Here is a 26,056-nt window from a genome sequence, read left to right as displayed (position 1 = left end):
AAGAGAAAACCCCCACCCACAGTTTGTAGGCAGGGTTTTCTTCATTTTTTTCTTCCTTCTCCTGCCCAGCGGCAACGATTATGACACTTTAATTCCCCCATCACTGATTGAGGGCTTTTCTGGAAGCTCAGATGGTAAAGATTCTGCCTGCAATGCAGGAGACCCAGGTTCAATCCCTGGGGAAGATCCCCTGGAGAAGGGAATGGCTACCCACTCCAGTATTCTTGCCTGGAGAATCCCACTCCAGTATTCTTGCCTGCAGAATTCCATGGACAGAGGAAACTGGTGGGCTCCACGGGGGTCACAAACAGTCCGACATGACTGAGCGACTAACACTTTTTTTCACCATGGATGGGACCGGGCCCTCCACTCTGACAGTACAGAGCCCTAATCACTGTTTACCTATCTATTCATTTATTAAGCTCAGAAACAGACAGACTTTCAAACTGAAGGGGGATTGAGGCCGGCTTCCATTCGAAAGGAGATCAGTCCTGGGTGTTCATTGGAAGGACTGATGCTAAAGCTGAAACTCCAATACTTTGGCCACCTCATGCGACGAGTTGACTCACTGGAAAAGAGTCTGATGCTAGGAGGGATTGGGGGTGGGAGGAGACGGGGACGACAGAGAATGAGATGGCTGGATGGCATCACCGACTCGATGGACAGGAGTTGGTGATGGACAGGGAGGCCTGGCATGCTGTGATTCATGGGGTAGCAAAGAGTCGGACATGACTGAGCGACTGAACTAACTAACTAACTAACTAATTAATTCACTAAGTGAAAGCTAAATCCCGGTAAGTCTACAACAGTTTCCATTTCCTTTAACTTGGGTTTTTCCTTGCTCAGGTCATGTATCTGTAACTTGATTGAATTATATCCTTCTGGGAGATACGCATTTAAATGAAATCTAAGTAACAGCATGGTAAATTTCAGAGTAATTTTTTTCCCACTCCCATGGAGTTCAAAAACTCCATCATCAACATAATAACTTTTAAATCAGCTTCCACAGTATGTTGTCTTTAACCACAATGTTCAGGGGGCTTTTGACAGAGGAAGCTCAAACCATGAAGTTTGTGGGGTGGTGGTGGTTGGGGTGGGGTGAGAGGGCAGAGAACCTGATTTCATCAAAGTGACACAAATATCAACCCAGCAAGACTATACCATACTTGTGTGGGGACCAAATAAAACTATATTCACATCAGGGTGAATTCATTAGCAAAGTTTCCTCACGCCCTGATTTACTGTCCCATCTGAAGTCATCTGATGTCCCCTCTGAAGCTTAGTCCTGATAAGAAAAAGAACCAAACAACTGACATTTCGGCTCACCTGGGTTTTTCTTCCCTTTCAAGGCATTCTTACCTTTCAGTTAATGCCTGTCTATTGCTGAATGGTTCACAAGGAGTCTCACTGGACAAAAGAAAAGATAGGAGAAAATCTTCTGCTGGGAGCCCGCGGACTGACAATTGTTTGGTTTACTACCGAATTTATCTCTTGGTGCAAGAGAAAAAAGTGCCTTGACCCCGACGTGATTTGAACACGCAACCTTCTGATCTGGAGTCAGACGCGCTACCGTTGCGCCACGAGGTCCTAGTGGCGACTCTTCCTGTAATGCCTCAGGGGGACAATTTCAGAGGTTGTCAGGTGTCAGTTCTGTTCTGCTTTTATTTTCTTTTACTGCTCTTACTACCGTTTAGGAATGACTGTAAGCTATTTGTCCCTTTTATAATGAGTCTATTCTAAGTGAGATGTAAATGAAGCAGGGTCAGGAGCTTAGGGCTCAAGGAATATTCGACCGCCCTCATTCCGGGAAACCCACTCTCCCTACAGAGGTTTTTTTGTTTGTTTGTTTTTTGTTTTTTTTTAGGGAGGGATGTTTGGGAAGAGATTGGAAAATGAGAAGTACGGCTGTCAGGGAAGGCGGGGTGGGGTGATTGGCGCTCCGGGTGCTTTGTTTTTTCCCAGTCCTTTTGCAGCTGGAACGCCACGAGGATTTGCATGTTGCGGGGCGGGTGTGTGTCACACCTAGGGAGGAACACAACTTCCCTTTAACAAAAAGGGGCTTAGAAAAAAAATTTTTTTTTTTTTTTGCTTTTAAAAAAATAACATTCACACATGGGAGACGGGGTAAAGAGTTTGGGATTAAAACATACACACTATATAAAATAGATAAATAACAAGGACCTACTCCATAGCACAAAGAACTATACTTTGTGCTATATCTTGCAATATTCTTTAATGGAAAAGAATCTGAAAAAGAGTGCATGCTCAGTCGTGTCTGACTTTTTGCAGCCCTATGGACTGTAGCCCAGCAGGCTCCTCTGTCATGGGATTTCCCAGGCAAGAATCCTGGAGTGGGTTGCCGTTTCTTTCTCCAAGGGATCTTCCTGACCCAGGGATTGAACCCGTGTCTCTTGTGTCTCCTGCACTGGCAGGAGGATTCTCTACCACTGAGCCATAGATGTATCTGAATCACTTTTCTGCAACCTGAAATATTGTAAATCAATTATACTTCCATTAAAAACATTAAAAACTGGAAGTTTAAAAACTCCAAAGTAACCCAGAGAAATAGCAGTTTTGAAGAGGGCAATGTGGCATAAACAGACTGTTTAAGGTGATAGATCAGCATATGTTAGCATGCTGAAGAAAGGGTTAATTGAAAAGATAGAATTTGAAGATGCTGGAAAGAAAGATATAACCATATAACCCACGGAGCAAATCCCTTTCACAGTGAGACTGGCTCCTAGGTCCATGGGATTTCCCGGGCAAGAATACTGGAGCTGGTTGCCATCTCCTTTTCCAGGGGATCTTCCCAACCCAGGGATCGAAGAACCCAGGTCTCCCGCATTGCAGGCAGATTCTTTACCAGCTGAACCACAAAGGAGGCATCCTAAGTCTGTTATTTCAAATTTGATTTTTCTAGCGAGAGAAGGGGGGACAGACGGTCTCCCATAATGCATTAAACAAGGATACTATGGGTAATTTTATTTCACTTCTGGGTGGTGAGAGGACGACTCCTCTCTCGCCCAATGAGGTCTGTGGAAATAGTGGTCAATTGTGAGTTGGTGATGGACAGGGAGGCCTGGCGTGCTGTGATTCATGGGGTCGCGGAGAGTCGGACACGACTGAGCGACTGAACTGAACTGAACATGTGCAGAGGAGCCTGGCGGGCTACCCAGTCCTTGGGGAGAGCGACTGAGCACGTCAGGTTAAAGAAGGGGGAATAGAAGCCAGATGAACACAAAGCCGGTTGGTTATAGATGTCGGGGTTTCAGGGAAAGTAATGTCATTAGAGAAACATTAATTTATTGGTGTTCAGTGTCCAAATATACAATCTGGCTCTCACTCTAGCCTCTGTTACCCAGGGGGGTGGGGTAGGGGGTTGGGGGGGTGGTGTGGATGCCTTTCCCACGTCCCGCTTTCCTATCCCCATCCCGGGGGAGCCAGGCAGGACAGGAGGAGACGGTCACCAGTGGGCCAGAGAGGCCGGTGTGGATAGTAGGGAGTAGGTTTGGCGGCGCGTGGCCTCGGCACCCGGCTGGTCTTGAAACTGACAGAAGTACAAAAGTCGCGGAGGAGCCTCCAAGGGGAACGCCAGCGCGCTTGCAGGCGGAGTTAAACTCCTAATTCTCAGTTAAACAGTCTTCCTTAAATACCAATATGCAAAATGTGGGAAAAAAAGAAAAAGAAGTGGCATCTTGCGGCTTGTTTACCATCACCAAGGATACCAAGTGCGGGGCGGAGCTTTCTGGGGCGGGGCTTCCGTGGCTCCGCCCAACGACTACCACTCCCTAAACCGCTTTTTGGGGGGGCTTGTAAGACCCTTGCTGGGCGGTCCTGGTTTCAGCAGGCTTTTCATTTCCAGCTGGCGCTGTGATCCTGGAACAATCAGCGTCTCTGAGCTCAAAAAATTCACTACAGGTGAGTCACCTGCACTTTCTGGAGCCCAATTCCTGGTTCTCCCAGAAGCTGCCCAGGTCTGCAGACCTCCCAGCAGAGCCCCAGGTCTCAATGTCCACAACCCCAGGCCACCCATCCAAGGGCCTTGCCCCCACGTGGGTTCCCTTTCTCGAGGTCCCAGTCCCTCCCATTTGAGCATCTCCGTTGTCATTCTGGGTCACCTCATTTGTGCAGATGAAGGTAGGGGGACAGGACCACGCTGAGGCTTGTTCACTGTCACCATGGAAACTGCCAGTGGAGTCAGGGTCCTGGACCCAAATAGAAGAGGAGGTCTCTCAGGTCTCCTAAGGAGGTCTCCTAAAGGGTGACTCCAGGAAGTGTTTCTGCTTGGCTTCCCTACTCAAGCTCGACCATGTGCCCTGTTCTCCCAATCAGCCAGTGCTGGGAGAAAGCATGGCCCTGGGGACCCTGGGTTTCCTGGGGGTATTTTCCCTCTTTGACCAGACATCATGATAGTTGCGAGTCGCTGTCTCTGAGCTGCTGCAATTTCTCTGGTAACTGGGAGGCAGCTCCCGGTTCTGCGAGAGATGACAGGACTGGAGAGAGAACAGGCAGGAGCAGGGGACTGAGGCAGAAGCTGCAAGGGGCAGGATGCGGCAGAACAGGGGCCTGAGGGACGGGGACAAGGACGGGGCAGTTCTGGAGGGCCTTCAACCCATGTCAAGATGGGAGGTGGGGCCCAGACTCCCACTGTGATGCTCCGGAAGCCATGACCTCCGATTGGGCAGATTTGGGGGGGACAACCATAAAAGCCCAGGTGCAGGCCAGATACTAAACAGAGAGGGTCTGGGCGCAGAGAGACGGGTCTCTGGCTCTGTGCCTTCTGCTGATCCCTTCCAGAAGCTCTGTAAAGGTGACCCCGCTGAGGAATCTGCCCTTACCCCAAGCCCCAACTCGTCTTACAGGCACAAACTCAGGTCTTGGCTTTCCTGCGCCCACTGTCCCCTCCTCCACCTTGTTCCCCATCTCTGTCTAGGGCTAGGGCTGTTGCATCCGGCGCTCACATCACCAGGGTCCAGCCTGGTTCAGTACCAGGCTTGAGGTCGTGGTAACAACTGCAGATCCTGGGCTCCTGTGCATATCCGTCTGAGGCCACCAGAGGGAGCTGCTGAGTGCTGGAAACCAGGCTGGACTGGGACTTCAGGGAGCCGAACAGGTGTAGGGTTGAGAAATGAGGTGTGTACGATGCCTTGGTGTTCCTGAAAAGTAAGGTGTCCCAATGAAGACTTCTGAACAATTGGAGAATAATGTTTGAGATTAAATGAACAAAAGACAGCTTTAAAGCCATCCTGAATGTGACAGTCATTCTCTGTGTTTCTATAGTTTTTGCAAATGTGTATTGTTTCATGCAATCATTTTATATTAAGTGATACTGTGTCATGTTAAAAAAAAAAAGCCATCCAGTATTGTAGATAACTGTGATGGAAGGAAATGCGGGTCACAGAGGGAGATTAGAATAGAGAATGAGAAACTACATCTTATGAATGTCTAGAGACAGCTTTCACAGGCACAGAGAGGCAGTCTGTTGGATCTAGTGTTGGCTAAGAATCATTACAACTTCAGGGCATGGCTTAGAAAAGAGCCCCAGGTTTAGAGGTGTGGAAAGTGGAGATTCTTCTGTTAAGGAAACATGGTAAGATGGGCTCAAAGGCTAATGGCTATGGTAGGGTAGGGTGAGGGGTGATTCTGTTCTGTGCCAGAATTTGAACTTGAAATTTTCCAGGACTCTAGTTTATTCTTAGGAACTTACCTCTCCTTGAAGAGAAGACACCATTTAAAACTGAACACTGGAACCAGCATTTAGTTCAAAATACGTCCATGAATTGCAAGAGGTCTTTACAATATTAATGGAATATTAATAGAAGTCAAAGAAGAAAAAAATCATTTTTTGGGAAAAATATGCAAAAGACTCCTTCCATAACAAAGAATGGGGTGAAAATGAGTAACGACGATCAAAGGAGGTGAAGTTGTATAAAAAAAATAACTCAAGTACCAGAAAACGAGTACTCCTACAAACCCAGGCAGGGAACTCAGGAAGAAAACCATGGCTTCTATGCTGCAGCTCAAGTTCTTTCTAGGGAGATGATACAGCCTGTGGCTGGCACTTGATGCATCCTTTTTTAATTAATTATTTTAATTGGAGGCTAATTACTTTACAATATGTGTTTTTTGCCATACATCGACATGAATCAGCCAGGGGTGTACATGTGTCCCCCATCCTAAACCCCCCACCCACCTCCTTCCTCACCCCATCCCTCTGGGTTGTTCCAGAGCACCGGCTATGAGTGATGCATCTTTTTAAAGCCATTTTTTAGAGCAGCTTTAGGTTTGCAACAAAACTGAGAGTGGAGTACAGAGATTTTCAAATGCTTCCTGCCCACCCTACACACATAGCCTCCCTGATTATCAGCACCACTCACCAGACTATTACGTTCTCTATGATGAATGAATCTACACTGACACATCAGAATCACCTAAAGTACATTGTTCATCTTCGAGTTCACTCAATGTATATTCTATGGGTTTGGAACAAACGTATAATGGCATATATCCGTCATTATAACATCATAAAGAATATTTTAAAATCCTTAAAACCTTCTATGCTCTGCCCACTGCATTGGGAGCTCCAAGTCTTCGCCACTGGACCACAGGAGAAGGCCCATGTCTGACTTCAGTGTCTCTAGTGCTCAGTCCATAGCAATGTGTATTTGGTCGATGAATAAGTGACTGATAAAAATGAGTTTGATAATCAACTCCTCCCAAGGCACTTTCCTGAGGAAGCCATCAGTTCACTGGTCCAATTCCTACTATCCACTCAGTTCTTATTCTTTTATTTTGACACACACTGTTTCATTTAAATCCTACAACAATGATGCCAGGTAAGCATTATATCCCTATTTTACAGAAAAGAAAACTAGGATTCAGGCCTTTGAAGCATCTTGCCCAAGTCAGAATTGCTTAACTAGAAAGGGTTATCGCCACCTTTCCAGAAAGAACAACATGGTTGTGAGCATCATCGTTGCGCCTGGAGAAGGGGCAGAAAGAAGGAGTTGTGTATCCCTAGGGTATTGTTTATTTCCGACCTTAGGTGCAGTCCCAGGGCGTGGACACATAGTTACTCTGGAATCAAACCTAAGTAAAGTGAAAGTCACTCAGTTGTGTTCCATTCTTGGGACCACTTGGACTGGAGCCCACCAGGCTTCTCTGTCCATGGGATTCTCCTTCTCCAGGCAATCTTCCGACCCAGGAATCGAACCCGAGACTCCTACACTGCAGGCAGATTCTTTACCGACTGAGCTATGAGGAGAATCAGACGTGCTTGGAATCCAAGCCCGGACACAGACTTTTCCTGGTGACCGGGGACTCCTTGATTCTCCCATCAAGAACAGTTGGGACAAAGATCTTAATATGCCCCTGTCATCCTTCACAACAAATTTAAGGCGACAGAGTAAGAAAGCTAAGGTGCTCTTCCCCTATTCCCCCTCCCCCCTTTTCTTTGGTCCCTTCCAATCTCCTCCTGGGGCTGGAAGCCCAAGGTGAGCCTTATCACTTCCACTCCCGCCCCTTCACCCCCACCCGCTTCCGGCCCGGCTTCCCCACTGCGGGGTCGCGGGGCTTTGCCTTTGTTACTTCGCCCTTCAACTCATGGCGCACTTGGAAGCCCAGCCTCCGCCCAGGTTTGACCTGCTTCCCGTGAGCCTCTGCTTCTGGCCCCCAGAGGGCATGCTCCCTACCCAGCAGTCCTTGCGCGGCCCGGCCGAGCGGACAGCCAGGACTCCAAGATGGCGTCAGTCGGTGAGTCTCTGGGTCCATTTAGGGCTACTTGGGTGGAGGCAGGAGTCGGGGTTTGGCGCCCAGTGCCCAGAGTCGCACAGGGAAGAGAGGGGCAGAGTGCAGGAGCCGCCTCCCCTTCGCTCAGGACCTTCGCCGCGCCCTCACTTGAGGCCTACCGGACCCTCTGTTCAGGGTCCAGCGCCGCCCGACCCTCCTCCTCTCGCCCTGCGGTGCCGCTCGGCTGCGGCGCGGAGGGCGACGGCATCCCGGCGACGCGCCTCGGGTCCTGGGAACGCGCGCCTCCTCTGCCCGCTGAGGAATGGCACTCTCATCCATGCTTTGGCCGTTTCTTTGCACCTGAGCCCTCCGTGTTAAGCGGAAGCTCAAATTAAGTTTCCAGAGGAGCTATGCCTGCGACAGAGCCAGACACCACGGAAGGGTCGGCGCTTGAGTGTTTTGAGTAGGCTTAGAGAGGCGAAGTGACCTATTCAAGGTCACTAGTAGTGCGTGGGCTGAGCTGGGATTCAAACCTAGGCTTATGGGGTCTTGTGGTAAACTGAGCTTTTAATCACACAAGTGACCATATGACCATCAGCCTTTTCGATGATATGCGTGTATAAATCTCTACACTCACCAGACTGTCCACACTGATTTTTTAAGAAATACTGAAACCACCATGTCTTTAGCTCCGGATCCTCACAGTAACCTTGTCAGGAGGTCAGTGCCGGGAACGTTGATCCCATTTTAAAGGTGAGGAAAGGAACGGGTCAGAGATGTGGTATGGCTTGCCTGTGGCCACACTGCACGGTAATGGCAGGATTCTGACTCACGGGTCTGTGTCTTCCAGCCGTTTCTATATTCTTAAATCTCAGCCGGGAGAAACGAAAAGGGGGTCCACAGAGATGATAACGACGCTTTATTTTCATCTGTAAGAACGGGCATGAGAATATTTATCCAGGGCGGTTGTGTTGTGTGAACAGGACAGCGAGTGAAAAGGAAACCTTGAGTCTTGGTTTGTGATGGTAGCAGAGAGTTGTTGTGGAGAGCACTGTGAACCAAGGGTTAAACACCTAATGTTTGTAAGGTGCTCTGAACACTGCCTGGCCCACTGTTGAGTGCTGTCATCCAGCTTTCCTTGTGTGACCTTTGGGTAAGGTCATGTCACATCTGGCCCATCAGTGTCACCTATCCATGTACTGATGAGCTTTTAGGTGATAATCTGTCACCAGAGCATTAAGCCATCATTCATTATCAGATAAAATGATGGAAGTACCAACAGTGATAGATGAGATCTGGGTTGACAAAGTGGCCAGTCAGCTGGATTTCCTGTGGCCTATTTTCTGTATGACCTGTGAACCAAGAATAGTTTTTATGTTTTTAAAAAATATTTGTTCAGGGACTTCCCTGGTGGTCCAGTGGTTTAAGACTCCATGCTTCCACTGTGGGGCTGAGGTGGGGGGGTGGGGGTTTGGGTTCCATTCCTGGTCAGGGAACTAAGATCTTGTCTGACTCGCGGTGCGGCATGTGCGCATAAATAGTTGTTTTTTCTTCTTCTTCTGTTTTTAAGCCTGTGTTACGGAGACCTTGTGTGACCTGCAAATCTTAAAACCTTTCTCTCTCTGGTTGGATTTAGCACACAGAAGACACTTGTGTCTCTCCATATAGGTGGACAGTATGCTTTTTGAAGTCATAAAATTAAGTCAAGTAGTCACCTGCCCTCCCGAGAACCTGTGGTCGGTCCTTTCTTAACCTTCAGTGAAAATCTATCATGATCAGGAACTGTGTGTGGGGAACTCCCACCTTCAGATAGCTCACAGACAGGCAGGAAGACAGATAATAGTAATTCCTACTTACATAGTACCTAGAGCTCAGGAGCAAGGTGGATACTATTCCTACTTTATTTTACAGAAGAGGAAACTGAGGCACAGAGAGGGCAGTAACTTGCCTGAGGGCACTCTGCTTCAAAGTGGCACTAAACCCAGAATACTTGCTGGTAGAGTCTGCGCCACTGCAGAGGAGTGTTGGGGGAGGGCCGCTGTGCAGCCAAGGACTAAGGTCTTTGTGTTTTGCGGAGAGAGAAACACTTGGAGTGAGTGTACATGCATCTCTGGTGAATCCGATGGTCTCTCGGAGTTTTGTGATGGTGCTGTACTTGGCCCTCCTTAAGGCTAATGTGTGTGTGTCTGTTTTTCTGTGCTTACACATTTCTTGGTTTTGGTTACAGAAATGCTCTTTTCTTCATAGTACAGATATATAACTCTTGGAGCTACTCTCCATGGGGTTGCAGAGTGTCAGACACAGCTGACTGACTAAACCATTACCACAGATACATGAATATGAAGAAAAATAAATGGCTGGCTTTTTTTCTCCTGTGATGTGCCAAGGCACTTGGCAGCCCCTGAACGAGAATGCAGGATATGTGAATGTTTTCACAGTTTGTGTGAATGTGCCATTAAGCCTGATGATGGCCCTTGCCCTTGATAAGAGTTCATGATGGGATTCCCCCCAGTGAACTCTCAAGGTTAGTCCTTAAGGAGCCCAAGCCTTTCCTTAGATCCTGAAAATGGAGAAGAAACTTTGGAATGATTAAATCCGGCTCCTGGTCATCTTTAAGAAGCAGCAGTACCCCTTGACTCCTTGCTCTGAAGAGTACACCTGCCAGACAGCTTTTTACAGTTAATGACCGGGAAGAGGACAGCAGAGAGACCATTCCCTCCTTTTATGAGCATCTGAACCTGAGCGTTCACAGGGCCAGCCCCTCCCTGGCCCCTTCCCTATTTTACTCTTAAGCCCGGAGGTGAAGACAGTATGGCCTCAAACAAGAGCCTTTCCTGTGTCCAGATTCTCATTGGGAAATGATCTGGGGCCCATGGGGTCTCTGGAATGGCTTTTACTAAGTCATTTGACGTCTGTGGTCTGAAGTGGGATGCTTGAGGTAGGAGTCAGATTGGCTTCAGGAGCACGGGAACCAGACCTGAGGTCGAGTTGTGCCTCCACGGCCTGCAGGCTCTCTGCCTTTGTTCAGGATTCGCCAACTTCTCTGAGTCAGTTTTCCCCACTCCTCCTTATAAAATAAAGGCATCCATCCTCCACTTTTCTCTCTTCTTCATGGCCCTTAGTTCTCTTTTTACATAGTTATTCCTAGGAGGCTGTTATTCAGGATCTTGTTCTGCGATATATAGACTTTGACTAAATATATTTGGTGTGACATGTTTACCCATAATATTACTCAGGTGCAGTCTCTGTTTAGTGGTGTTACTGAATGCATCATTATTGAGTAGTTGACGTGACACAGACAGATGCTGTTTGTTACCAGGAGACCGTTTCACTGGGTGTGTTTTTGCGTTGTCCTTTTCAGTACCACTGAAGGAGAAGAAGCTCCTGGAAGTCAAACTAGGGGAGCTGCCAAGCTGGATACTGATGCGGGATTTCACCCCTTCAGGCATCGCTGGAGCATTTCAAAGAGGTCAGAGCCTTATGGGCATATGTAAATAAGAGCAAGCCTCTGGGTCTTCAGGTGTTTTTTTTGCCCTGAATTAACTTGGCCAGTTTTAGACCTGTAAGTTACGTAGATTGTTCGGCCTCGAATTTCCATGTTTGATGGGTCCTATGAAAGGCTGGCTTGAAAATATTTCAGATAAGGATATGTTTTCTTTTGTCTGGAATGTGTACCACTGCCTCTGTGTTAAAGAAATGTCATAAGCCTTAAGAGAAAAATGAAATGGACGCACAGGGGACACCAGTCTGCGATGCTCGTCTCCCTGCGAGCCCAGACTTCCGGGATGGACGTTTGAAATGGTCTGTCTTTCAGGTCTGTCCTTTTAAAGTGCGTGACCAGGCAAGTCAGTCCTGTGTCATCATGTCATGGGACCTGTGTGGTCGCCAGCCCCGCGGTGGGGGGGTGGGCTCATTCTGTTTTCTTAATTCTGGCCACCCACTGCTGTCTTTTGCGTGCTGTTTCTTCCTGCCCTGAGGCCTGTCCTCAGCTTTGCCCTCTCCCGTTAGAATGTGTGCTCAGAGGAGTGGCCTCCCCCGTCCACAGGTTACTATCGCTATTACAACAAGTACGTGAACGTGAAGAAAGGCAGCATCGCGGGGCTCTCAATGGTGCTGGCAGCCTACGTGTTTTTAAACTACTGCCGATCTTACAAGGAGCTCAGTGAGTCTCTTCTGGATTGCTTTGTCTCTGGTGGGGTTTCCCCTGACAGGGTGGGATTGGTTTACCGTATCATTTAGAAGTCACCCCACGGACAGCTGAAGAATTGGAGGGACCTACCAGAATATGGCATGTTTTAAGGGAGAAGACCATGGCAAAGAGAAAGGCAGGAAAAGATGAACGTGAGGTGAAAACATTTAGGCAGTGTTCTGTCAGATACTGCAGGCTCTGCCAGAGCTTGGTGGGAAACTTGGTTTCATCTTCCTAGCAGCCAGTGTGGAGAGGGAAGTGAGTTGAGGGCTGCAGTCCCTTTCTGTGGGCTCTGGAAAAGGGTGGTGTCCCCCATTCTGAGATCTGAGAGGAGTCTGGTGGGAGAGGCCAGGAAGTGTTGGCAGTGGCCATTGACTGGGCTTCGCAGGCCATGTGTGCCAATATCCAGCCCCCTGCCGGCCTGGGGCATCCCGAGTGGTGCTGGCCCTGAGGGTGGCCACTTCAGTGGTTTTCTGAGCGGGAGCGCCTTCAGGGGGCAGATGAGCTCCTCATTCCACAAGCAGGCTGGGGGGCATCTCCTGAAAGTCCTCAGGAGGGCTTCACGCAGTCCTAGCCCGCTGCCCTCCCTGTCACCCTGTGCTTTCTCCACGCCTGTGAAGAACTCACTACCATTTTGCCTTTCTGACTCCAGAACACGAGCGGCTACGCAAGTACCACTGAAGAGGCGCACTCTGCATTCCTGACCATCACCTTTGCCGGCACCCCTGAATCCTTTCACATCCTAAATGGAGAATTAACATCTAATAAACAATGACTGGTACTTGGACTGCCTCACTGGCTCAGCCGACTGCCTGCCTTGTAGCTCCTGCTGCACAAGCTGGGGTGGGGTAGTTCTACAGCTCCCAGAGAGGACTGGCAAGGCAGCCCAGGACTTTGAACCTTGAGCTTCAGGATCTTGCCCCAGTGTCCTGGAGGTCACCTAGTGCCCCATCAACAGTGCTAAGCTGTTTTCCTTCTCTCTGCCTCACTTTTGGTCTTTTGTCAGCTGACACACTCACAGTATAAGGCAGATGCCCTATTTCCTAAGAATGTTCTCCCCTCCCCTGTCTTTCTGCACCATCCTGGGCTATTGGGGTCTCAGGGCTCATGGGCTCGTCTGGTCCTGGTGAGTAAGCCTCACTTGCAGGAAGGTCAGCAGGATGACACAGGTGGGAAGGGAAATCAGAAGTCCCGACAGGAGCTGAACACAGCAGCCTCTTCCTTACACTCCACCAGAGGTAAAGTGACATCAAGGTCAGAATCCGTTTCTTACTAAGGGGTGTGTGGAGCATACACACGTGTGGAGTATCAGGGGTGAGATGCTGTGGCTGATTACCGCCTGCAAGATCTGAAGTTGAAAGAACCAGTCTCCCAGCATCTGAGATGAGGGACACCTGCCAGGTGACTGTCTCCATGACCAGGCTTCCAGGACACCACCCTGACACCCCAGCGTCATTTCCTGTCATGAGATTGTGAAAGTGAAGTCGCTCAGTTGTGTCCGACTCTTTGTGACGCTGTGGGCTGTAGCCTACCAGGCTCCTCCGTCCATGGGATTCTCCAGGCAAGTACTGGAGTGGGTTGCCATTTCCTTCTCCAGGGGATCTTCCCGACCCAGGGATTGAACCCGGGTCTCCCGCATTACAGGCAGACGCTTTAACCTCTGAGCCACCAGGGAAGCCCTGTCATGAGTACTTTCGCTCAAAGGGGAAAGGGGAGCACGAACGTCAAAGCTTCTGCAGCCAGCAGCAACAACCTTCTTGTCGTGGAGGCCCTGAAGTAATGAAACACAGCTTACAAAATAAGCTTTAATCAACTTCATAAAAATGGTTCCTGTAATTGAATAGGCCCATTTGCCCCGCAGGTTGCAGGTGCCAGTTTCACATTTCCAGGCTCAGAGGCAGGGGCCGCTCCTCTGGGCCCAAGGTGTCTGACAGTACAGATGCTGGATGGTGTGGGAGGTAGGTGCACAGGTGGACCGTGTGTCTGTGGAAAGGCTGGTGGCAGCTCCAACTTAAGGTTCCCTTAAACACCGTCAGGCAGGTGCCCCGCGAAGATACGCCCAGAGGGAAAAGGCCCTGCACCCTTCCTCAGCCACGGCCACCAGGGAGCAGGACCCAGCTGAGGTGGCAAGCACATGAGCTTGCCCTGAAGGGCCGCCTTGTCCAAATCCCACCAACAGAAACAGCCTCTGATGCAGCAGGACAGGGAGGAAGCAGGCGTGACCTGGCCGCAGCTTGAAACGGCCCACAGCCCCCAGTGTTTGAGGAGGCTCAAGGGGAAGGGCTGCACTCTATACAGAACTGCTATAAGCACAAGCCCTTTCCCACAGCTTCCTCCCTCCAGAGGGTGGTGTGCAGGGTACCAGACAGGAGGCCTCGATACCTCGACAGACATGATGCCAACCTGAGGGGCCAGACTGGAACACACATCCCCCTTTTAAAAAAGAGATTACAGCGAAACGATAGGGATCCTGACAAGACTTAGCCCCTAAGAATAAAACCCTGCCTGCCTGCCGGCTCCAGCCAGAGCTGCACCAACGCTGGCATTAAACAGTTAAACACACACTCCCAGGAATGGCCCAGAGAGGCCCCCAGCACGGGGCCCCCCAGGCTGCTCTGAGCCGGCTCCAGCTGCTGTCACTGTCCGCTGAGAAAGGCCAAGTGCCCTTTGGTGCATCTGTTGGCGTAGTGTCCTTTTTCACCACACTGGGGACAGCGGGGAGGGAGGGAACAAACAGAAAACACCATTTCAGATGCAGTTCTCAACTGAGGCAGCACCCCACCAAGCACCAGGCTGGGGACAGGGGCACTGAAATTCTGGGGTGTACAGACTCATTCAGGTGGAAAGGAAGTTCCAGAAGGTCAAGTGGCCCAGGAACTGCAGGCATAAGAAAGCACATGGCCACGGCAGCCTCTGGTGTTTGGGTTCAGAAGAAAAGACCACGGCACCAGAGCACCCTGCCTGAGCAGGGACCAAGCCCCTCTGCACCTGGCCAGTCACTTACCTCTGAGACACAGTTCTGCGACTCCCCAGGGACAGGGAGGCGGCAACGTGGGAGAAGCCCCCAGGCTCCTCCCCCAACTCAGGGACTCACTGCGTGGACAGGGTGGGCTGCACCCAAGGGGCTCTCCCTCCTGGCTCCTGCATACTTGTCTAAGCTACCCCTGGGCCGGGTTTGGTCACAGGATCAGAGAGACGGGAAAACTGATTAGACTTGGGTCAACAGATCTGGCAGAATCTCCTCAAAAATCTAGCACTGACCCTGGCTTCCTGTCCCTGCTGACAATCCAGACCCTTCCTTAGTTTCTCTTCATCCATTCTCGTTACTCTTCAGAGAGCAGAAAGGAGTTGTAAGGAAGGAAAAGGCAGCCTCAACCACTGAACAAGGGGTTGGGAGACAGGTAGGGACACCCACCGTACACTACTCCCCCCAGAGCCCTCTCAGTCCTCGCTTCCTCGGTCTGGAACTCGGGGTTTGGCCTGTTCTACCCGCTGACCCCACAGTCCCCGAGTTCTCAAGCCTGTCTGATCTGCAGGTGTAAGTCGTATGCACGAGTGGCCCATATAGCCGCCAGCTGTACCTCTGGTAAACATCGTAACCAGAGGGAGGGACTGAGCGCCTCCGCTTACAGCACCTGGCATGTCTGCTGGCCTCCAGGATTCCCAAGGCAGCTTTAATATAAACTGTGCCCACCGCAGGAAGGGGTGGTTAGGTTTGTCCCCTAGACCCGTCTTTCTAGGGAAGCTGGCTCTTCAGAGGCCCTGCTGATGAGTCCTGGAGGGGCGAGGTGACAGCACGGCTGACCCAGGACACCCGAGGCGCCTCGCTGTACTTGAGAACTGCCTGGTCGGAAGCCATCTGACAACCTCCCCCACCACCCCGACTCACCTGCTTCCACAGCCCCCTTTCCATATTCTCCTCACCGGTCAAGGCTCAGGCTTATAAATTTGTGAGGCCTTCCTTACACACAGGGGCACTCCTAACTTTGGTGTCTGGGCACCTGCCTTCCCCTCCCTCAGAACACAGACCCCTCCTGGGAAGGAGTGACTGCAGAGGGTTTTCTCCACAGGGGAGGTGCTCAGTGAGCAAGTGACGGCCATACTGGCTCAGCCTCTCCTGAAGGCAAGTTCTAGGAACAATAGAAACATATAGTTTTTGACTTGGCCCTTCTACTGGGTGGTCCAGACACCAGACAAGACCTCACCAATGTCTGTCAGGCTCAGCTCTGTTTTTAGCAGCAAAAACTATAATTCCCAACAGAGAACTGGTAAAATTACGCAGCCAGTGAAATACACTGGGGTGACTTATCTTGACACAGACTCAGAATATAAGGTAAAAAGGATCAGAGGACACTGTACACCCAAGGGCCCTGTTTATATTAAAATCCGTCTTGTCCTTGTGCTCGTGTGAGTTCAGAAGAGCATGTCTCCAAGTGGAGCCCCTGTAGGAGCTGTGAGTGCAGAGGGCACAGAAAGCAAAGCGTGGCGGGCAAATGGCCACGCACAGTGGCTTCCCTCGGGAAAGGTGGTGATAAAGGACAGCACCCACTGCACACCCCCAGCACTTCTGCATCCTCTCGAAGTCTTCACCAGAAACCTGCACTCACTCCGTATTCCACCTAATCCCCCCAGATCTGAAGCCTCTGTGAGCTGAGCTCTGTTAGTCGCTTCTGCTCAGCTGCCAGTGCTTGTTCCCTTCTGTAGTTTTTAGTCACGAGCTTTCTTCTGGGGAAACCTCGTTGTGGGAATTCTGTGTGGGTTGGGTTGAGAATCAATATCTCAAAGCTACATTACCAGGAGGCTGTCTTAGATTAGAAAACTCAGCCTGTGGCTTCTCAGCCCTCACCAAGGCTCAAACTCAAGGAGGAAGGGCTCGCCCACCAGTGACGACCAACTCTGAAACGACTTTCCTCCCCCACTTTCCATCCAGAGCCAAGAATGACACTAGTTTTCTAGTGAGTTTTTAGAAGAGCGCACCCTCTCCCTGAATGTCCCATTGTGTGTGTGTGTGCGTGTCCTGATCTGACTCCTCACCAGGCACATCTACGCTTTGTCCCTTTCCCTCGGGTGCGCCACGTGGGGAATGAGGACCCCGCCTCCCCCAGAAGTTCAGGGCTCACTCCGTTCCTGGGCTCTGGAAGATTCCCATCCCTTTCTTGCGTGCGCAATCCGTTCATTCAACAGCAGGTATTTAGTTGTTAACCCGGCCTTGGTGTGTTGTGGAAGTGGCATGGTCTACCTCACCGGAGTGGCCCCGTTTTTCTCTCCCAATTAGCAAAAACAGAGATGGCTTCACTCTTCAACATGAGCTAACTCTCTGGGGAAGGAGGGAATGGCCATGGACTGTGAAAGATGCCCCCGCCAGCCCCGGGACTCACCTTGTAGCAGGTGACCTGCTCCAGCGGCCGGGGTCCTCGGTTGCCTGCGCTGCTGTTTTGACTCTGCATGACCCCGATGACCTGCGGGGTTCTCTGCTGGTTGGGAGAAGAGTTCTGACTCGTTAACTGGATCAAGGAGGACGACCTTTGTAATGGCGGATTGTTACTTTGCTGGAAAGAGTTACACAACACGGTTTTACTGCGGAAAACACGTGCAGGCAGACTACCAATGGGGAGAGGAAAAAAGATGGCGGGCTTTCTCCCGCACGACCGTGACCGTGACCAGCAGGAAGAAGGGCTTCCGTGGCGGCCCCACTCAGGAGAGCAGGCGGAAAAGAGACTTCTGGTGATGATGGCAGGAGCCGCTGCCCGAAAAACACCATGCAGACACACAAAAACGAAAAATAAAAGTGGAAAACAAAACACCAAAGAGACAGGCGGTCTCTGGGGCGGCGGGGCGAGGGCATGAGCAGGCCTTACTTTTGTTTGTGAGGTTCTAGCTTCAGGTCAGGATGAACGCTTGGTTCAGCCAGCTGTTTAGAGCCTACACGGCGGCAACAGTCACAGAAAAGAGTCGGAGGCTGACACGCTGACCTGCGGTCTAGGGGCTGAGCGAGCCCTCCGCTGGGGAGCAAGGGGGACGGGGCGCCTCTGCGGGGCCTGGACAGTCCAGCATGGCCACTGCCCGACCCACTGGGACCCTGCCTCTGGGCCCATCAGCGCAGGAGCCCTGAGCTGGGAACTGGGAATGCCCGGCTCTGCTGACAGGAGTTCTCATGGTTTATCCCACACCCTCAGGAGGGTGGGGGTCAGGGTGGTGAGGGTGGCTGCGTCCCCTCCCAGCTGCTCGACCTCCAGCACAGACGGAGGGCCAGGCCGGGCCCTGACAGCGGGCTCAGAGTCCAGCCAGGTTGAGAGGTGAGGCTTCACGACCGGCGGGGAGCTCATCAGCCTACTGAGACCCTGCCGGGGACACCCGCCTGACCTTCCTCTGGGACCCACCCACCACCCGTAACCAAACCCAAAGTGCCCTTGGTTTGGGGGGCACTGCCGCAGATTCCCATGCATTCAGGGCAGTTCCCTCTCCTTATGCTCGAGGGGAACAGCCCACTGCAAGGTGAGAGTGGGGCCCCCTCACCTAGGAGACTGGAGCCAGCTGGTCCCTCAGCCTCTGTGCCCAGCATCCCTTCCCATGGTCGGGCCCGGCCAGAGAACCAGGTGGCCTCGCTTCTGCTCCCAGGTCTGCTCCCGCCCTGCCGGGCCCCTCGGGCAACTCCCGTTGTGGAGGGAAGGGCCTATAGCCAGCGCGGCAGACATGGGGCACCCAGGCTGCTTCCAGGCCCGCAGGCAAGACCAGAAGAGGAGCCCAGCGGGCGTCTGACTGCAGCAGGCCGCCCTCCACCTTGAGAAGGTGCCAGCCGCTCTGCCCCCTTGGAGTTTCTGCTGGAGCCCGGGTGACTCCCCTCCGCTCCAGCCCCTGCCCCTACCCTCCTCTCCCGGTCTCCCGCCAGCTCTCTGGTAGACCCCGCACCAAGGCAGGCACCGAGTACGCTGCGTCCAGGGCGCTGCCAGGCCCTGCAGCACCGTGGGCCCGGGGCACGGTACCTTCGTGGGTGGCTGCGTCTGCTGCGGCAGTGGGGGCTGCTCGGTGGTTCCCATCGGCAGTTCAAATCGAGGGCTGGTCACAAGAGGAGAAGAGGAGGTGAGAGAGAAGCTAGGTGGGCGGGGCTCCCAAGTTCTGGCCCCAGAAAAATCCCAGCCGGCCTCTCGCCGAGCCCAGGGCCACACGAGCTACCTGGACGGAGGGCGGGGGCTGGCACTCAGCTCCGCCGGGCCTCGGGACGGATCTGAGGCGTCTGGACTCAGACCCAGCTCTGCCTACACCTAGCTGTGAGCCGCGGCGAGCGGCGCTGAGAGAGAGGAAGGAAACACAGCTGGAGGGCACAGAGGCCCTCCTGGCACACAGCCTTCGCTGCAGGGATGGTGTTAGACCACCTCTGCCCACAGAGTCCTGGTAGACATGCCCCCTCCCACCCCCTGCCCACACAGAGGAACCCCTGGGCCACCTGTAGGCTCCTGGGCTTGCATCTCAGGAGGGGGACCAAGTCAGCAGCACCAGCCACCTGCCCGCCACGTGGCAGTGAGCGGGACACGGCTGCCTTGCGGGTGTCAGCAGTGTGGGCGGAGGCAGCGAGGGGTGGGGGTGGGCTGACTACTCTCGGTTCCAGTGCCACCACCCATGACCACTCAAAGTGACAGCTGGGCACTGAGGCCCAAGGGGAGGGGCGCTGGGCCCTGCTGGCAGGAGGGCTGGGCTCTAGAGGCCACAGACCTGCCTCTGACCAAGCGCCCCTAAATGTCCCCACCTGCCCCTGGCCAGTGGCGGGGCTCGGAGCCGCAGCCTTCCCATGTATGTAATGGTGACCTTCTTTCACATATGAGGGTCTATGAAACCATGTCCAGGGAAGCCCAAGCTCAGTGCCTTCATGCAGGAGGCCCTACTTGAAAGTGAAGTTCCCTTCCTTAAAGGCACAGGTTCTTGGCTTGAGGTCACGTGTGTCTGAGTTCTTCTGGAGTACGGGGACCAGAGTGTTTATCTGAGGCCAAGATGGACTGTGACCCAGTAAAGGTCAAACCCTGGTTTAGGCAGAGCCACCTCCAGGCTCGGAGGCAGCAGTCGCCCCTCCCCAGACCCGGTGATGACGCTGCCCAGTGATCAAAGCCCAGGTGGGCCCAGGAGAGACACGGGGGCACAAGGCCGGGTACTCACTGCATGAATTTACACGAGGGCCCCTCCGGGCAGAATCCCACGAGGTAATTAACACAGATGACTCTCCGCGTGTGCCGGTGCCTGCACAGGGGGCCTGCAGAGACGAGCACAGGGCCACTCAGACCATCCCCTCTTCGGGGGACGCTCTCGCGCCCCTCTGCCAGTCAGAGCCCTGCCCACACTACCGCCTGGGGGTCAGAGTGCAAAAACAGGGCTTCAGATGCTGGCTCTGGCTCGTGTTCAGCAGGGCCAGCGGGCAGGACACACAGCCTCTCAAACACTAGTCTCCTGGTCAGAAATCCAGGTGAGGATGCAGTCCAGGGGCGCCTGGCCTGGGGAGGGACTTGAGGGACTTGAGGTTGTGACAAAGCCTCACCAGCTGCCAAACGTCTAACATGATGTTTGTAGGAACAGGCGGGACATGAGCACAGTTGGGGAGGACGGGCCTCTGGCCGGGGACCCCGCCACCCCACACCTACCGTGCTTGCAGAAGCCGCGGTCGTACCACGGGCAGTCCTTGATCTTGGACTCAGGGTCGATGTGCAGGAAGGGGCACTCCTTGTTGCTGCACTCCCCTGTGGGGACCAGACAGGCATCCACCTGGGGGAGCTGGAGCAGACCCACCCCCGATTCTCTGGAGGCCGGGGCCATGGGACAGCAGGGAGGGCCGGGGGTTCTGGTGCCCTGTCCCGGTGCAGCGAGCCCTGAGACGCAGGGCAGTGTGTCTCGCCTCAGTCTCCTGGCCTGTACCTGGGCTGGGACGGTCCTTCCCCCACAGGCTGTGCTGCCTTGGAGGGTCACAGACGCTGACAGACACAGGCACAGGGTACACCTCGTCAAACTCGTCCAACGGCTCCAGGCTCCACCCCTCACCCAGAGGAGGTGTCCTGGGCGTCAGAGGGGGTCCAGATGTGCAAACGCGCCAGCTGAGACCAGCAGGACATTACCGGTCCACTCTGATGCGCTCTTCACGTTGGGACAGGGAGAAGGTCTGAGGACTGCCTCTCAGGACAACAGTAGGGAAGGTTTGGGAACTCACAGCTGGGGCCCTCTGGTTGCCGTTTAGTCCTCAGTCATGTCCGACTCTCTGTGAGCCCGTGGACTGTAGCCTGCCAGGCTTCTCTGTCCATGGGATTTCCCAGGCAAGAATTCTGGAGTGGGTTGCCATTTCCTTCTCCAAGGGATCTTCCCCATCCAGGAATCAAACCAGCTTATATTGCCTCTACCAAAAAAGCTACAACTATCATTAACAAGCCAGCAGGCCTACCTGTCGGGCTGCTGAAAGAATTAAGCCTCCTCGAACAACAGTGCACAGCAGACTTCCAGCCCCCTGCCTGAGGCCAGCAGTTCCAGTGCCAGAGCCCAGCCTCATCCTGACCAAAGGGCTTCTTTGGGAGTCTAGTTCCCTCTGGGAGCACGTCAGCTCCACCGAGCCCTGTGCCAGCCCTACCACCCTGGCTTCTCCACACAGTTCACTCAGCTCAGCAGAGGCCATGTGTCCAGAGACAGAGGCACCCTCTGTTTCTCAGGAAAAGAGGAGGGCTTCCTGCCGCCAGAAGACAGCGCCCCCCACTGGCTGTTCTTAAGGAGTATTTTAAGGAGATCAGTTCTGAGTGTTCCCTGAAAGACTGACGCTGAAGCTGAAACTCCAATACTTTGACCACCTGATGTGAAGAGCTGACTCACTGGAAAAGACCCTGATGCTGGGAAACATTGAAGGCAGGTGGAGAAGGGGACGACAGAGGATGAGATGGTTGGATGGCATCACTGACTCAATGGACATGAGTTTGGGTAAACTCTGGGAGTTGGTGATGGACAGAGGCCTGGCGTGCTGCAGTCCTTGGGGTCACAAAGAGTTGGACGCGACTGAACTGAACTGAGGACAGACCAGCTCCTACCTGGGATCACACTTCTAGACAGAAGGCCTCTAGTCACAACTCTGGCAGCAACGGCTGACTAAGGGAGAAGGTTCACTGGGGCAGAAACAAGGCCCCCAGCCAGCTGCCCTGTTCCTGTGAGCACCGTGAGACCCGGATCTGCCTCAACCTCCCAAAGTACCCGCAAGTGCTCAGAAAATGGAAGCACTACAGAGACGCGGGGGTCACGAGAGAATAACCCTAAGTTCCCACAACTCAAGGGCCTGCTGAGGTCAGCAGGCACCGCGGGCACTGAGTCTCGGGCCTGTGGACCCTCAGGGGGGCTCCCCACCCCACCCCCACCCCAGGGGAACCAGGCTAGCAGGGCCGGCCCCACACCTCACCGAACTTGGAGTAGAAGTAGCACTCGGGCATCTTGGTCATGTCGTACTCATGCAGGAACTCGCACTGGTCCCCCTTCTTGCACAGCCCCCGCAGCCAGTGTTTGCACACCACCGTCTTCTCACCGCTGATGTGGCGGAACGGGCACATGCCCCCTGCCGGGGAAGACGGGTGTGAAGACCCAGTGCCCCCACAAGCCACGTGTCCTGGAACGTGGTGGCTGCCCCGGCAGAAGGCAGTGTGACTTCAGGCTGCACGTGAGCACACACTTCAGGTTTTAATAGTTGTGGGTTTTATTGTAACATGTCTTGGGAAAATCTAAAACATCCAATTGAGTTATCACAGACATTTCTGTAAGACGGAAACTTAGGAAGCCTAAGGGAGGTGGGGAGAAGGGGGAGCATTTTTCTTAATTTAAAGAAGAGTTCTGGTGATATAAAGACATGTCAACATTTGTAGGAGCAGTAAAAGACTGGGGATGGGGAAACACACCTAGGGACTCCGTGAGTCTCTAGAAAGCAGGGTAAACCAGGGATCCGAGAGCCTGCGGGTCTGCCCAGGGACAGGGTGGTGGACACCTCGGGGGGGATGCAGGGAGCTGGGGTCTCTTACCTTTGCCACAGGCAGCTTTCAAAAAGAATTCGCAGACAGCAGCCCCTGACTCTGGGGAAATAATGAGAAGTGTCAAACAGGGCGAAGTGTGACTGCTACCTGTGACATCTGAACACGGGGGTGGGGACCCTTCTGGCCTTTAACCCACAGAGTTAAGGTACAGGAAACAGAAACCCGATCAAGCAAGGAAAAAAGCTTCCCACTGTAACGGCCAGGACCTCCTATAAGTAAGATGCTTTCCAGGAGTCTGAAGTGGATGGGAGAAGGAAGGATGGAGCACAGGGTCACAGAGATTAATTACTCCCCGCCCAGACCTTCCAGAGGGCTGATTCACGGGCTCTTTAACCTGAGGGCAGAGGGATAGAATGATCTCCTAGGAAGAACAAGCCAATGGGGACTCTCAGGAGGAACCTGCCCCAGAGAGGAGGCGGGTGCCTCGGAGATGCTATTCTGGAGGGAAGAGCGTCACTGAAGACTGGAGCAGGACTGCTTTTGGTATGCAACGCCAACATGTAATAATTAAAGGAGCACGGACTTCTGCTCCCACAGATGCAGCGGGTTCAGAAGAGGAGAGCAGGAGAATAAAAGCTGAGCGCTGAGAAGCCAATGGGGTCCAGGGCTGTTCCAAGGAGCCCAAGAATTCACCTACCATGGCCACCAGAACAAACTGTCTGTGGCTTCTCGGTTTTCTCTATCAGCAGGCATTTTAGGAAACCCACCGACATCATCTCTAAAGACCACTTGCATGCCTCTGCTTGCTAACTTGCAAGAGACTTGTTGGCTTCTTGGAAGCAAGCAGATTTTGCTAGGACAGATTTAAGGTTACAGTAGTAGGAGTCACAGGGGTGTCACTTGTTTGCATTTCAAAAAAGTCTGAGAAGTCTTTTTAATACATTAGAAAAGTACCATTTAAGAGTATTTCTGGGCCTTCATCCTTTACAGAGGTTAAGTTTGTTTCATTCCTTGAAGTCCACTGTCCTGGGTGTCAGGTTTTAGGCAGACAGGATAAAGGAGTTTGACTTCAGGACAGAACTGATATGTCTACTCCACATCAAGATGGGAATATGCACTTCCCTGGTGGTCCAGAGGTTAAGAATCCACCACCTTGCGATAGAGGGGACAAAGGTTCGATCCCTGGTCAGGAAACTAAGATCCCACATGCCCCCGAGCAACTAGGCCCACACTCTGGAGCGTGAGAGCCACAATGAAGATTCCGCTTGCCACAACCTGACCCAACACAGCTAGATGATATTAAAAAAAAAAAAAACAGACAGAATGAAGTGTAGGGATGAGAGAGGAAGGGCCGTGGCCTCGCTGGACTCTTAACACACTGACCGTGATGCTGGGCAGGTGGTGCAAGTGCTGAGGGCGCTTCCCAAGTCGGAGGCAGTTTACCTGTGGCCAGGTGTGTCCTGGAGCCTCTCTAAGAACAGGTTTGTTCTCACTTCTGCACCTGTCCTCACAGAGTCAAGTATTTGCTTCCAAGCTGGAGCAGGGAGTGAGGGAGAGAGCTGCCCTGCATGGAGGAGGGCTCCATGGCCTCCAGCTAGTGCCACTGGTCCAGGAAAAGGCCACATGTGAGTGAATGTTCAAGCACGAAGTGATCACGTGCATGGACAAATAAGTTTAAGAGGACCTGAATGTGAGCAGCAGTTTATAAGCCGTGTACAGTGGAGACAGTGTAAAGTAAGGCTGTTTGGATCATGTCTCTGGGGTGTGAGATTATCTCACATGGAAGTGTGGCCTCTTGAGGGGAATGAGGCTGCAGGCGGACCCGACCAGCCCAGGGACAGGCAGGAGAACGGGGGCCTGTGGCCCATGTCTTCTGGCAGTTATGGGAGACAGCCAGGGAACTGCGGATGGAAAGATCAAGAGCCTTGGTGAGCTCACCTGGCTCCATCTGGAGCTCAGTGGTCTTTGGCAAGTCCTTTCCCCCACCCAGGCCTCAGGTGACCCATCTGTGACTTGAATTCAATGATCTCTAAGAGCCCTCTGAGCTGTAATGTTATAGCATTAAATTTCAAGTATGTCTGGAGAAGAGAACGGAAACTGCTCCTTTCTTTTAAAGTGCTAGACCTCTCAAAGAATTCCCTGGTGGTCCAGTGATTAGGACTCTCCGCTTTCACTGCCATGGCCGGGGCTCAATCCCTGGTGGGGAACCAAGATCCTAGCAAGCCCGGTGGGGTGACCAAAGTAAATAAATAAAAGTCAAGTGCTAGACATCCTGCCTGAGTTGGGGGATGGGGCGGGGGAAGCCAGGAGTCACCATGTGATGGGGGAGAGTGAAGTGAAGGGATAAGGAGCTGCCGGGGTGGATGAATGACCCAGAGGTGGGGTCCAGAGAAACACTGAGGGATGGGCTCCCAGGAGCGCGAGTCCTAGGAGAAAAATGGAGCTTGAGAGTCTTCTTGGGGGTCTCCTACAGAGAGGGGGAGGTGGGTCCTTCCCTCAGCAAGACTCCTCCAACGGCCCAGTTTTGACGAAAGCAAGAAGAGGGAGCTCAAAGTGGGGCTGGAGGTGGGGAAAGGGGCTATCTTAGTACGTCTCTGTAGCTGGGGAGTGTGTGCCAGTGGGGGCAGGATTTCCAACCCAGGATACCCGCCTTCTTTCAAGAGTTATTCGAACTGCCGGACGTCGCCCTGCCTTTCTGAAGCCTGCGTTAGAAAAGCCCCCGGGAACGGGGTCTCCCTAGTCAAAATAACGACGGCGGGGGTGTCCCAGGATCGGGGGGAAAGGAGTCCCAGGACAGAGGGGGAGGAGCTCCCGGGCCGAGGGAAAAGGCGTCCGGGAACCAGAGGGGGGCGGTCCCGGAGCTGAGTGGGTCGCGCCCCTCGCCCGCCCGCCCCGACCCCTCGCTCACTGTCCATGCCGGGGAAGGGCAGCGGCTGCGCCCCGAGCTGCTGCTCCACGGCGATCTCCAAGTCGAACTTGATGTGGTCCACACTGGCGATGATTTCCTGCATGGTGGCGGCGGCGGCCGCACCGGCCCGGCTCCCGCTCAGGTCCCCGGCCGCCCTCACACCTCTACCTGCCACCGGCTCAGCCGCACACGGCGCCCCGCAGTCTCGCCTCGCCTCGCCTCGCAGCCGCTGCTGCCGCCGCCGCCGCCGCCGCCCGAGGG

At 53.0% G+C, this 26,056-nt stretch overlaps 2 protein-coding genes and 1 non-coding gene across 5 annotated transcripts; 1 reads left to right on the top strand and 2 right to left on the bottom strand.

Moving 5' to 3' along the window:
• Positions 1-1,515: 1,515 nt before the first annotated feature.
• On the bottom strand, positions 1,516-1,587 carry TRNAW-CCA (transfer RNA tryptophan (anticodon CCA)). Its single transcript has one exon. It is a non-coding gene; the product is annotated as a tRNA-Trp (tRNA).
• Positions 1,588-7,621: 6,034 nt separating this feature from the next.
• Positions 7,622-12,698, top strand: ATP5MF (ATP synthase membrane subunit f). Its single transcript, XM_055410285.2, has 4 exons — positions 7,622-7,752; positions 11,090-11,197; positions 11,774-11,890; positions 12,570-12,698. The coding sequence occupies exons 1-4, from the start codon at positions 7,740-7,742 to the stop codon at positions 12,596-12,598; spliced, it is 267 nt and encodes an 88-aa protein (XP_055266260.1). The 5' UTR covers positions 7,622-7,739; the 3' UTR covers positions 12,599-12,698.
• A 1,010-nt stretch (positions 12,699-13,708) lies between these two features.
• On the bottom strand, positions 13,709-26,045 carry CPSF4 (cleavage and polyadenylation specific factor 4). Of its 3 annotated transcripts, none has more exons than XM_055410273.2 (8): positions 25,796-26,045; positions 22,936-22,986; positions 22,326-22,478; positions 20,545-20,640; positions 20,066-20,159; positions 18,901-18,973; positions 17,296-17,466; positions 13,709-14,622 (listed from the first exon to the last, which is right to left on the bottom strand). In XM_055410273.2, the coding sequence occupies exons 1-8, from the start codon at positions 25,896-25,898 to the stop codon at positions 14,554-14,556; spliced, it is 810 nt and encodes a 269-aa protein (XP_055266248.1). In that variant the 5' UTR covers positions 25,899-26,045; the 3' UTR covers positions 13,709-14,553. The 3 variants fall into 3 exon arrangements, with proteins under 3 accessions (XP_055266248.1, XP_055266250.1, XP_055266249.1); XM_055410275.2 differs by having other exon boundaries at positions 17,296-17,388; positions 25,796-26,042; XM_055410274.2 differs by having other exon boundaries at positions 17,296-17,391; positions 25,796-26,041.
• Positions 26,046-26,056: the final 11 nt, after the last annotated feature.

The sequence above is a fragment of the Moschus berezovskii genome, chromosome 27 (assembly GCF_049115385.1).
Source record: "Moschus berezovskii isolate FMDL1 chromosome 27, NW_MosBer_1.0, whole genome shotgun sequence".
In the NCBI taxonomy this organism is placed as follows: Eukaryota; Metazoa; Chordata; class Mammalia; order Artiodactyla; family Moschidae; genus Moschus; species Moschus berezovskii.
This window is presented reverse-complemented; position numbering and strand designations above follow the sequence as displayed.